Source organism: Anas acuta, chromosome 2 (genome assembly GCF_963932015.1).
Source record: "Anas acuta chromosome 2, bAnaAcu1.1, whole genome shotgun sequence".
NCBI lineage: Eukaryota > Metazoa > Chordata > Aves > Anseriformes > Anatidae > Anas > Anas acuta.
Genome location: NC_088980.1, coordinates 103,884,784 through 103,898,238, shown reverse-complemented (window position 1 = coordinate 103,898,238; position 13,455 = coordinate 103,884,784). Strand labels below are relative to the sequence as shown.

At 43.7% G+C, this 13,455-nt stretch overlaps 1 protein-coding gene across 1 annotated transcript in view; it reads right to left on the bottom strand.

The window, feature by feature from the left end:
* Positions 1–13,455, bottom strand: part of NPC1 (NPC intracellular cholesterol transporter 1) — a 26,187-nt gene extending 12,732 nt beyond the window's left edge. The window contains exons 1-8 of the mRNA XM_068671432.1: positions 13,277–13,455; positions 7,093–7,215; positions 5,726–5,832; positions 4,963–5,138; positions 3,898–4,065; positions 2,978–3,227; positions 1,185–1,261; positions 285–655 (exon numbers count right to left, since the gene is read on the bottom strand). Coding sequence (XP_068527533.1) covers positions 285–655; positions 1,185–1,261; positions 2,978–3,227; positions 3,898–4,065; positions 4,963–5,138; positions 5,726–5,832; positions 7,093–7,215; positions 13,277–13,354 — 1,350 coding nt within the window. The 5' untranslated portion in view covers positions 13,355–13,455. The remainder of the gene's footprint in view (positions 1–284; positions 656–1,184; positions 1,262–2,977; positions 3,228–3,897; positions 4,066–4,962; positions 5,139–5,725; positions 5,833–7,092; positions 7,216–13,276) is intronic.

The following is a 13,455-nucleotide window of genomic DNA, read 5'->3' as shown; positions in this document are numbered from 1 at the left end:
AATCAACAGGAGTGCATGACTAAGTCACTTTATTTAGGTGTTCACAGTAAACTTTCCTGGAACTCGGCTTGCAAGTCCACCAGAAGAGGTCAAGATAAGGTTTTCAGAAAGAGGCTTCATGGTAAGAATCCTACTATAAGGATTTTATAGTAGGGGTTTTGATGTACCTAGTAATAACTAATGATTGCTTTAATAGACGCATCACCTTACAGATGGAAGCCAACTCCCCATCGTTATACCAGCTAGCAATGCTTGGTTCTTTGCTCGTGGGAAGTCTCAGTTACCTGATGGAGAATTTCTTTGGTGAGTGGAGGTCCAAAAGGCACATCCGCTCCTGATGGGTAAGGCGAATAGATGTCTGGCTGGCTGTTTGGTGCTTGAATAATAAGTTGTTCAGATCGAAAGAAAGGCCCAAAGTGTTTGTCAAAGTACTCCTTCTCTTTGCGGGCTTGGCTGCTTGGAGCTGACCAGAGATCTACAGGGTTTGTAGTTGCTTTGATATACACAAAGCCTGAACAGCACATAGCAATGAAGACCACAGAGAAGAGAATAACGGGACGTGGATTTCTGACACAGAAAGCACCCCATGATGTAAATGTCATCCTCAGGCCGTTCTCAAACCTTTCACCAAGCCTCTCACCACAAGTGATTTTGCCTGTTAGAAAAAATAAATAGGGAACATTTCAGTCAGTTTAAATGTTTTCTTGCAGCACACTAACAAGGTTGGAATTTTACTCTGCTCCTGATGCTCACTACAAAGCTAGTGTCTACACTGACAATCAGATCCAGGGAGTAATCTTTGCGATCAAAGGGCAGGGGCCAGTTTGTACCTGTACTGCCCCTTCTGATGCGGGAAGGTCTTTGAGAGCAGTCACAGCAAGAAAAACCAGGAAGCATCTAGAAGATGCGTGACCATTAAAATACATAAGCTTGTAGAGCAGCTGAGGTAGCTCATCTACAATTCTTTGACGGCAGGGGAAGCGCAGCCAGGGCTTTCAGCAACCAGCAAAAGAGGGTGAAGCACTATTCTACACTGAGAGAGATAACTAGCCAGAAGACTGCAATAGAGCACTGTAACAATGGATTATACGGGCTAGCAAAGCTAAAGTTCTGAAGTGTCCCCGCAGGAACCAGATGCACGTAAGCCAAGGTTAACAGATCTGTTGCCCTTACGCAAGACGTACCATCATCACGGTGAGAGTTCACGGAAAAGGCTATATTGCTGTCAATCGGTGTGTACTCTGAGACAAAGTGCCGCCTCCTGTAAAAGAAAAGGCTCTGTTACCACAGTCCCTCACAAAAAGACTAGAGACCAATGCTAGTAAGGAATTCTTTGTTTGGCTCCTCCAGAATTGGTAAGCATCTTTTGCCTCCTGTCGCCATCCACTGAAGGACAGCAATCTCCAGCTTCTTCAGTCCTTTGGAATAACTCACGGACTTGTCAGATTTCTTAAGTTTTTCCAGCTTGGATCAAGAACATGTTCCCTATAGAAGTTTATAACAGCACAGAGAACCTCCTTAAACTGATCATAACTTAATGCAGTAGCATTAGTAAAACACCTGCATTAGAAGTATTTGACATCATTAGTCAAATGCCCTAAGTTATGTGTATTTGGGCTAAAGAAATGGCACAGCAAGGCAAGAGAGAGAAAGCTGGGTTTTGTTGTGAAGACAGACAAGTTACAGCGTTCAACTCTTACAACAGACCTATACTGCACATACATTCCCAATACCTAGGGCAGGTAAGTTTTAAAGCCTCCTCCTCATATTAATCCCGTCAATAGACCTCCTAATTAGAGGGGTATTTTCAGCTATGAACCACACATCTCGGACACCCTCACCGTTTTGTTTAGTTTATTGTACATGTTGCTCAACAAGGTTACTAGACAAGGCTGCTGAGCATGGCATGAGCTTTTTGTACCCACTCTCCCTGCCCAGATCCAACTTGTTACAAAGCAATTTTGGCTTCTGGGTCATAATTGAAACGCACTACTCTGCCCAAGGATACTAGGAGGCTCTCAAAAACGCTACTAAGAAATATTAACAGGTTTCCACTGCTCAGGATGGCTAGTACACCCACTCCAAAACATTTATAGCTATACTAGATTGTGTTCTTTACTAATGAACATTGTGTAGCACGGTGAAGCTTGCTTGCTGTGCATTACTTTACAAAACGCTGTTATCTCTGGAAGCTCACTTTGTTTAGCATTTTCAGAATAGAAAGACAGGAGTAGTCATGACAATTTGCAATAGGGCAGTGATTGTTTTGTTACAAGAGCTAGTCTAAACATATGTTACTGTTAGTCTGCTGTGTTTGCACATGGCCGCCAATACCAGATATCACTCCTTCCCAGTGATCACGAGTTGAATTCTTACATCTTTGTTATCTTAAAGAAGCTTTCAGAGATTCTTTTCCCAACCACATATCCTGAGAAAGTACAGCATGTTGCACACAACTTACTTTCACATCTAACAATAGTCAGGACTAATGGAGGTTGAAGCTGGATATTAGGAAAAATTTCTTCGTGGAAAGGGTTATAATGCACTGGAGCAGGCTGCCCAGGGAGGTGGCTGAGTCACCATCCCTGGCTGTATTCAAAAAGACATGTAGATATGGGGTTTAGGGCATGGCTTAGTGTTAGACTTGACAGTGCTAGGTTAACAGTTGGACTTGATCTTAGAGATCTATTCCAACCTAAACAACTCTATGAAACACTGCATGTGGTAAACAGGCCTCTCCTTCACTAGAATTTTCTAGCTCACTCCAGTTTTGCATCAGCCTAATGGACTTCTGCACTCGCTTTCTACAACATGCTTTTATGAGTTAAAACAGCCATTGCAATTTCAAGCATCTGTCACAGAACATGACTTTTGGCTGGGTGATCCTAGAAGGAAAAGCATAAGCATGCTGTACTGGGCAAAGTTGTCTGGGAAAAGGCAAGTTACTTTTCAGAGCTGAGTATTTTAGATGCTTTACCTGTAACACCAGATGCCAAAAACAAGCATAAAAAATATAAGTAGAAATCCCATGTAGGAGATCCACATGATGACATATATAGCATCCAAACCAAACAAAAGCCAAGGAGCAGGTAATGGAGGGGGTTGAGGTTTCGGACCACAAACAATTGAACAGTCTTGACAGCTGCATGGTCCTGTTGAATCATCCACAGACTCATTACAGCCTTTGGTAGCGTTGTTCATAGGATTCATTCCATGGACGGGAACATCTATGACAAACAACACATTGCAGAGCCAGTTTATTACCAGGTAGACTTCACACCTTCACAAGACAAGCTTCCCAGTGTAATGAATGAACCCTTTACACTGAAGTCCTCTTTACACACAGTGGCTTTTCTCAGTCCTGCAGAAGAATAAAACCATTGCTATCTTCCACAGCAGGCATAGCAGCTACTTCGAGTTGTCTACTTGGTAGTAGTCATGTTTTAAAAACACTTCAGCCTGTTAACCTTGTTGCTATAGGTCATAGGAACACATATAAATTGTGACACCCTCTGCCCCCACCTGTTCAGACTCTGAAGCATGTAACAGTTTCCTTATAAAAATCCTAAAGGATCAGGACATTGCCCTAGTTCCCCAAAGAATACAAACTATTCAGTTTCCTAAGATCGGTCCCATCTCTTAATGAGTTTTAAGCATCTATAGCAAGAAGCTGAATAGAACACCAGCGTAATATACAACTTTCAAACAAATAAACAAAAAAAAAAAACCAAACACAAAACAAGGTTATCAGTTTAAATTACATTGCTTTGAAAGCCTCCGACTGCATACAGTCATTGCTGGGCAACTGTTTAAAAAGTTAGTGTATTTTCTACTGTATTTAGCCCCTGACAGAAGCTTGATAAGCAAGGACTATCCCCCCCCCCCTTTTTTTTTTACCTGAAAAGATAGGAATAATGCTGAAAGGAGTTTGCCCATTGTCCTTGCTAAACATGTACTCAATCCAGTTGGTAGCATTGCAGTCCTTGACTTCCTTACCACACAGCAGACCCAAGGCCTTAACATTACTTGATGGAGCCTCAACATCCTTGCAGGCATTATACATGGCTAGAAAGAATGAAGACAGAAATCATTAAACCAACATTAGAATTTGAGTGAGCATTACGATTTTGGGAAAAAGTAAAGACCCACCAAGTTTAAAAAAAGTGCTTAAAGCTTTCAAGATGAACATCTTAAGATAGCGAAGTAATCCTTTCAGTTTTATTTAATAAACGCTGTAGTGTTTTGTTATGGCTATCTTAGGCTTTGTAGGCCAGCAGAACCTGCATTACACTAGAACTTGCTTCCTTGTTAGAAGGAATGGAACCTAATATCAAGTTACTCTTTCAGAAGAAGTTGTAACTTAAATGATATTCAAGGCACTTTTGACCTGTATGCCACTAAGTGACTTTCAAGTGTCTCATAACTTGATTATGGGTTACTATACAAAATGCTCAAGGACTGAATTAATGCTTTAAGCTTGCTTTAAACCATTACAACCTGAACTTCTTATTTTTAGGAAAAAAATATTTGTTTTTCTGTACTGGACTCAAATAGTTCATTTCAGGAAGAATGATTGCCTCAGAAGTAAGAAAATGCACTATGTATGAACTCGACTACTGTTCTCACTAGACAGTTTCAATATTTAATAGGCTTTGGAAATTCACTTAGCAACAACTTTGTGTTTCTGAAGATAACGTCATCAGGGTTAACAGCTAGTAGACACTGAAAATCTATACATAAGAATCTTCAAAAACACCATTGTGTGTCAGTGTAAGAGTCTCCCACCTACATAGAAGTCAGCGTTCTAACAATTTTGAGTGGGAACCACTGGCATCTCTTTGATGCCTTGCACTTCAAAAGACAATTCAGAGTTGTCTCCTGTCCCCCTCCCAATTCTTCCAGAAGAAGCATAGCTTGTTACCTTGATAAAGGTCTAAGTAAAGTATCACATCATTCACTCACCATTTGCAAAGCTTTCTCCAATGAAGTACTGCAGCTCTGTAATGCTGCTTTTGTTCTCTTTTGTAACTGGGTCATAATAAGGTATGGTGCTTGTAACATTCAAAAACTCAGACTGATTTGGACTGCAAGTCAGCTCACAGAAGAGGTTAATCAAGTTGTAGAAACAGGAGGGACACCTGGGTAGGAAAGTCAGTGAGCAGCAATCAGATTAAGAGGTAAAGATGAGACATCAGATTTGACCTCCACAGGTGTAAACAGTCTGTTCAGTGACAAAGCATTTAAGATCTGTATCTAAAATGTATATTAATATATATAAATATGTACAAAATTATCCATACGTTAATTAGCGCTTAAAATCATTTAATACTCTCCAAGCAAAAGTATGAACATTACTCACTAGTAGGATTCTATATGCTTGTATCTGCTATTTGGGGCATAAGTCGACTGGAAGTTAAATGAAAACAAGTGCTGCTACCAGGAAGATCGAACAGTACACTTTGTCACTCTCTTCTGAAGACTCCTTACAAATGCAGAAGCTCAAGACAAGCTGTGCTGCTATTTATTCCACCAACTAACTCAATCCAGACTGCAAGCAGTTGTTTTCGTGGAGTTAAAGTCTCTTGATAGAAGTTTTTACAAGAGCTCACTCCAATAAGCCTTTAAATGAAATACCACATCTTCTACAGCTTAAGTCAACAGAAGTGGCTCGATGTGCTTGCTGATGTTAAAGAAGCCCCAGTTGCTTAGCCGCTCGTTAGCATACCTGGAAAGAAACTGCAGAGGCAGCTGCAAGTTGTTTTTCAAAGTCTGAAGCTGAAGGACATCGCAGCAGGTACTAACATTACCAAAATATAAACCCGGACAGAGTTCCTTCAATAAAAACAAACATTGAGATCAGTGCAGGGGGAGGAGGAAAAAGCACTTTTAAGATTAAAAACTCTTTATAGTTGAGGGTTCTATTTCACCATATTTCAGAAAATAGTTGCTGCTGTGGGAGAAGCATGAAAGAAATAATCAGTTCAGACAGCGAGATACATTGGGGAATAGGGAGAGAAGAACCACTTGCATTATTCAGGGCGTCGCTTCCTTTAAAAAGCACTCTCAGATGATCTTTAGTCACCAGGGTCTATATATAGAATTATAATAGTATTTGAGTCTATTAGCAAGTGGACAACACTTGTTTATCCAAGTTGAAAGTATTCCTGCAGCTTATCCTTTAGCACAGAATCTGCTGCTATCCAGAAGGTAAGTCCCAAAAGGAAAGCCACTAACCAAAGTCACTGATCACCTGGAAGTGCTATTTCATGCCCAGTTTATGGAAAAGATGCGTTTTTTTTTTTAACACTAGTGCAACTCCTAGCAACACGCAAGAATCGTCCGTTAAGACTTGTGAAGCAGTGCAACACACCAGTCAGCTCACCTGCATATTGAAGTCATCGCTGCTGCCAGCCAAACCATCATTTAACTTTATAGCTGTTCCACACTTCAAGGCTTGGAACTACCATCTGCCAGAAAACAGCTCTGGCAATACCATCCTGTGCTGTACCTCCAGTCCAGAAACTTGATTTTAAACTTTGTGTTTGTTCACTTTGGCAGCTGAAGAGCAGATACAGACACATGGTCTCATACCAGGCACAGCTAAAAAAACTTCAGCTTTTTGCCCAAATCTGCTCCATCTGAATGACTGGTGTCTGTTATTACTTTTCTAATTAAGAAATGGGTTGGGAATGGTTATTGGATCAAAATTACAGTTTTAGCCTTGCCTTTTAGAGATCTGAAGGACGTAACTGACAAATGTCACAAATCAGAAGGGTGCTAATAACAAACAGTCTGACTAAGGATTGCTCCAAGCAGTGAGAAAACAGTCAGCAAAGTGAAGAAATCCTGCATTTAAAGCTTTCTTTGTGAAAGTGCATCGATCACGTGCTTTGGCTACCTCATATCCCTGAATAGAAACTGTGGTCTATCACCTTCACACCACTGGGACTACGAGCTATACCTGCAAAATGACAGAATCTGTGTTTACCTTCTGACCAAGTCAGAATGAGACAGCTCCAAACCGTAACGCAGGCCCAACAGAACTCCTGAGGTGTAAGATCTGTTTTTAGCAGATCTGCCGGAGAAGCTCACCTGCAGTAAGTCGTAGCCATCCTTTGGTAGTGCTATGGGTGGTCCGTCGTAAGCACAGTTGTATCTCTTGTCTCCGGATGCAACTCCACATTCTCCATACCAGACACACGATTGTGGAAGTACCTAGCACAACATGATGTTAGTGACCAACTGCAAGGAACAATTGCCAAATTTTTCAGCTACTTAGAGTCCGCATGTTACCACTCCAAGGATCACTTACAGTCCAGATTAGATAATTTGCAATTTCCATATGAGTACGTACTACAGAAAGCACCCCCCAAGCAAAGCATGCACTGAGATAGCACGCGTTAACACCCTGAGCTCCAGCCCAGCTTTCCTCCCTTCTCGGCCCAGCGACTGGCAGCAAGCACACTGCCTGCAGTTAAGTCTAAATTACTGAAGAAAAAAAAATAAAAATAAAACATCATCAAATAAAAGGTGCTGTAGGAAAGAGTTTCTTCATGCAAGTCAGTGCATGTGATTAGCGAGTTAGACTGTCAGCTCAGAGCACGAGTCGGTGTAGAGGGAGAGAAGTAAATTGCTTAAACGCAACGCTTTCAGTTCTCCCTGCCACCTTTTAGCCTTTCTTGCAAACCCAGCCACCCCGCAGATTTTGAGGAAGTACCAGCGTAAAGGATTGTGGAGCAGAGCTTGACAGCTCTGCATTCACCACAAAAATGCCATTTATTGTGACGAACTCAAAGGGTGTTCTTCATCAGCGCTTGTAAATGTAAGCGTGCAACATCCGAACACGCGAGACTGAGTCGGAGCTTACAGTGGTAAGAAAAGGGTGTTAGACATCACTTAAAAAACGCTTAGGTTTAGGAACTGCTGAAAAAAAATAATCAAAAAACAGTTCTTTATTAAATTCCTAAGTGAAGGAAATAGAAAGAGCACAACAGAACCCTGAAAGCCTTCTGCTTCTGCTCAGCAGCGCTGATACAGAGACGTCGGAGATTTTAACCCCGAAATATTTATTCTGCAAAATTAAAACATTTCAGAAGCAACGCCACGACAACTTGTTTATAGCAGGAGCCCGAAAACGGCGCCAGGGTTTTGCGAAGCACCTGGGGTGCAAGCACAACACAGGCTGCACAAACATTTCTGAGGAGAGCTTGCCGAAGCCCGGGCAGGCTGCACCGTATGGTTTCAGAGATAACTGACCTATTTTTCAGTCTCCCAAACAACCTTGACTCCGCATCTGTGGAAGCACCATATGCTTATACAGCAAGGGCAGGCTGCTGTGCTGAGTGCCTGACCGTGACTAATGCTGTTTGCTGACCAGAGAGGCCCCGAGAGGCTGCATTCATAATGCCCCAAAGCAACCCCAACTGACAACAATGCTGCCACATTATCCATTTTTAGGCACTTTTATGCATTTTTAGGCACTGGATTCTTTAAAAAAGCATATCAGTAACTGAATGTTTAGCAGGTGACTCAATCAATTGACCTGAACGCGTTAGAATCATCTTCCCTTTACGGAACCTGGACAACACAGCCCAGTTCAAAGTTACCACAAACCAGGTCCAAAAAAATCAGTTTAAGTACCAGATCACTACTTCATTCACCTGCTTCAGCATCTCTTCTAGCCAAAGCTGTAACCAGCTGTCAGGTGTTCCCGTTGCTTATGTACAAGCTGGAAAGCAACCCTTCAGGTTGCACTTTTAAACACTGGATGTTTAATACTCCGCAGTAGCTGGAAAGCTAGATTGCCATAAAAACTTGGACACTAGTTACAGAAACACACCGTGAATTTGTCCATGCATGAAGTAAATATACAATGTCTAAGCTAACAAACAAACTTTGAAGTCACCATCTCTGTTTACTTCCTTACACCTACATATTCCAGTTTCAACAGCAAATGTCTGCTAGTGGAAGGAAGACTCGAGTGTTTGCATGAACCAATGTCAGAAATGACTCAGTCATCTCTTCAAGCAGCAGCACAGATTCACTATTATTCTCACAAAAGGGCAAAGATTTGAGCTGTTTACCACCATCAATGAGGCCAGAATTAGGTCTTTCTTGTACGTTGTGCAGGGTTTCGTGTTCAGTCCAGAACGGTTTGCCATCATACCTTACAACACCTTCTGTGCTGCACGAAGGCTTATAGAAGGCTTCCATAGACAGATTTACTTGAAGGTAAATTTCAGCTCTCCCATCAGGCTGACTAGTAAGTTCTGCTGCTTTTACAAGTGTTATCTGCATAACGAAGGAAGCGTTACCTTCACATAACTCCACAGACACAACAAAATAAAACCCTGGCTGTATTATGTTATCACGTAGTTGTCTATAAATTCACCCACAAGGTCTTCTGCCATCAGGGTGGAACAAAAAAAAATAAAAATGTATTTGCACAAAACAAGGCTGGTCACACACAACGAAGTATTCAGCTATTTCACAAGAAAATAAATCAAGATGAGGTATTTTGGCTTATCAGGGTCAGTTTACACCTGTAAAAATTTGAATAAAAATGTAGAGCCCCATTATTCAAGTCTGACATGCATAAACCTCAAACAGATAAAAAAATAAATAACATGTTTCTCTCAAACTTTTAGCTTGCTTAGAGAGTATGAACAGGTCATCAGTTACTCTTAACTACTAGAAGATCACTTAGACCTAGGACTGCAAGTTAAAATACTGTTTTATTTCAGTGTTAACACTAGCCATTGGATTTCAGTGACAATCTAAGATTAAATTCTCATGCTGTGATCTAGCAGGATCTCACTAATAAAAGTTTGAATTTGTTCCCTGAATCGATGAGCCTCTTGGTTTAGAGTGGTCAAACCCAGTCAGTTAGCAAGGATGAACAAAACAACCAAAACTTCTGACTGTTATCTTCAAATGACATCAACGTAGCTCTCAGGTATTAGCAAGTTAACAGCATGCTCGTCCCTGAGTCAGCCACAAAGCGCAGGAAAGGGCTGGTCTCCTGGCGTTCAGTGCCCACAGATACTTCCAAGTCACTAAATAACTTACACCATCATCACTGATAAGATAGAGCTGAGAGCTCTCCCCCTAAAACCCTTTCGTAAAGGTTGGAGTAAGTTAGAGAATGAAACAAGTACTTTGTTCTTTCCACGCCTTCTGAAAAGCATTCCTCCACGGGTAGGAGAAGATACAGGTGAGTAACTGTTGTTGTAAATAACTCAGAGTTAACAAAAGGCATTGCTTCTAGAATCTGCCCTTAAACCAGGTTAAGATCTGGGTGAACAATTGTTACCTTACACCTAACTGGGTAAAAGTTCTCCTGGTCCCAAGATGCAGTGAGAACTGCGCTGAACCAAGCTCCCTTCTTAAGCAGGCAGGATACTCCACGAGGCTCTAATGCAGGTTTTTTAGAGGATCACATTAAATCCTCAATATTGAGAAATGAGATTTCTCTAAGTATTCTCCCAAGCAACAGAAAGTTGGCTTTAAATTAAAGCTGTTCCCTCCTGCCTCCTCCCCCCCCGAGCTCAGAAACCCCCTTGCAGTACACTAACGCTGGCCTCCAGTACTTCCAGAGCTGAAAAGCAAATTCCTGCTTCTGGCAGGACTGCGTTTGAAGAGAAGCTTCACCTCATGTCAGGACTCCAGGAACCCTAATAAACCTGTACACAAGCACGTATTAGCATTTCATGACTACCGACAGCATTCGACAAGGGTTCTGTTCCAGCTCTCCTGTTCCCAGACGTTATCATTTGTTTGTAATTAAGCTAGCATCCCAACAGATCATAAACACATTTCCTTCAGCCCAAGTTTCTTCAGTGGCATGTTGAAACAAATCAACAATCTCCGACGCCTCCAGAAACATTCGCCATCACCAGTGAATGTGTTGCTGTGAAGTGGACAAAGAACAATGATACTGTTGTGCACAGGAACACAGACTGTTTGTCATCTGCCAAACACCAGCTGACAAGTGGACATTGTTTGGCCCTCCAAAGTAAGATCACTAATGTATAGAAAAGGCAACAGCATCAGATTCAGCTGTTTCCTCTTCCTTCATCCAGCATGGTACATCTGGGATCTTATAAGGCAAGACAAGCTATTCCAAGAAACTCTGCATCTCTTCTAATAATTTGTTCAGAAGCAAAGAATCCAGAGACGAGCCTTGTCAGCTAAGTTCCTCCTGTTCCTCTGGCCACAGGTTAGGAGACTGCTCCCTTCTGAAAGGTAAAATCATTAGGTGCTCCTGGTCAGGCAAAGCAAATCCTAGCTCTGGAGTTATCCAAGCACATCACCTGTACTCAGGTGAACTCACAGGAAAGTTCAGGTCAAGTAGAAAGAGAAAGCAATAAAAATGATGATAATTGTGGTGATCCGTGGGAGCAAGCTGGTGTTAGCTGACAGCGATTTGCTTTTATAGGAGGAATAGACAGATGCACTTCTGCAAGCATGATCAGAAAGCACGAGGACCCTAACCAGCAGCTGTCTGCAACCATGGCCATCGGCACCAAAGTACCTGCCATGCCCTGCTGAGGAGCAGTAGTAACACTGCACCACACCCAGACGGACTGCTGTGGCTGCTGCCCTTCACCTCAGTCACCTCTCCCCTTCTGCGAGGTCTTCCTCACTTTCCACCCAGACAGATTACGAACGAGTCACTCCGGATTTTCCAGGGAGCAGCTCCAGAGCAAGGCTGTAAGGCTTGTTATGTTGCAGTCCCTGATGAGCAAGTTCCTCCACAAAGGCGTTTCAGACCTTTGTACCACAGGCCAGGTAACACCACACACGCAGAACTGCAGGCCACAAGGCTGAGACCGAGCACAACCTCCCACTACCATCTGCCAGCAAGGATTTCAGAAACATTCAAGTTAATTTGACTCTACAGCCTGGGATCCCAGCGTCTGATGGGAAACAAGCTCCCAGCCTTGCTTAACCACTAATTTGTCAGCCTGTGTTTTAGTGTAATTATACAGGGATCAGCTGAAACAGATGGCATGCAGGGCACTGGACAGACTCTTGTATGCTACAAAGTTGGTAAAAGAACAAGAAGTGTTTCAGGAGCCTTAAATTTTACTCCTTGACTTTGGGGAAAAACAAACAACAACACTAAAATGCCTCTCTTAGCCCACTGACTGCAAAAAATAAGGAAGATGTCAAGTGGCACTTTGGTTTACACATACCACAACTGAAAGCGTGAGGACGTCCTGCCAGGACACTCGAGCGAGCACCAGCTCAGCTTCAGGATGCCTCTCCCCTGCCAGCAAACACTGCGTAGGCTCAGTCTAACCGAAGGATCAACTTGTTTGAAAGGTATCAAGAGCCACTTTGTGTAATGGGCAGCTGTAAGTAACAGTTAGTGACAACAAAAAATAATTTGAGTCTAAGCTTTTAGTTTCCCTACACCCCTGCCTGATTTTGCTTTCTTGCATTAGGTGTGCAGGCTTTAACTCTGTGAAGTCGCTTTCACCACGTTAACTTCGTATGGACCACAAAGCCACATCCTCTGCAGGGATACCCCGGGCCTTAAGGGAACTCGTTCCACCTTCCCCGAGCTCGCTGTCCCTCCTCCTGTCACCACAAGCTCTGTATGGCACCTTCTCATCCCTGGGCCAGCCCTGGGCACACCTCATCGCTATGTTGCGTGGTATATCCCTCCAAAATCATTACAGAAACGAGCGTTTGGAAGGTACGAAGTTCATTAGCTGCCCCCCTGGAGACCACGGGCCATTAATAAAGCGGCTTCTCCAGCTGCAACAGAGGGGCTGCTGCTTTTCTGCTCAAGCTCCCCAGAGCAGGTACGGGTACCAGCACAGGACGGCCTCAGCACACACACACACGCTCAGGATGACGAACTTGGCAGCTTGAGGAGGGTTAAACACGTTTGTAAGCTGGCTGGAGGGGGGACAACAAGGCACAGCAAAGCCAGGTTCACCGCGATCCTCCTGAAAAGCCCAGCACCTCGCTCCTGCCTTGGAGCGCAAGCAAGACGCGACCACGAAGAACGCGTTTAAGGCTTTATGTTATGACTTATTATTATTTTCTTTTTCCTAGAGCACCTCAGCAAGGGAAGCCCACCTCATTTCACCCCACGGCTCTCCGGAGGCGCAGGTCTCGCTGCACAGCCCGTGGCTTTGGCAAAGCTCCGGCTCCCCCCACCCGACCCCACCGCACACCGGAGCGGAGCCGGGCGCTATCCGTGAGCCTCCCCCCTGCCACCCGACCCCCCTGACCGCCTCCCAGCCCCCCGGCAGGGACCCACCTGTGCGGGGGACAGCAGCAGGAGGAGAAGGACGAAGAGGAGCAGCCCCCGCCCGGGGCAGCCTTGCGGGCTCCCCATGGCGGCGCGGGGAGAGGAGCGGGGGGGGAAGCGGCAAGAGAAAGACGGCGGCGGGGGAGGAGAGATGGAGGAGAGGGGAGGGAAGAAAGGAGGGGCGGCAG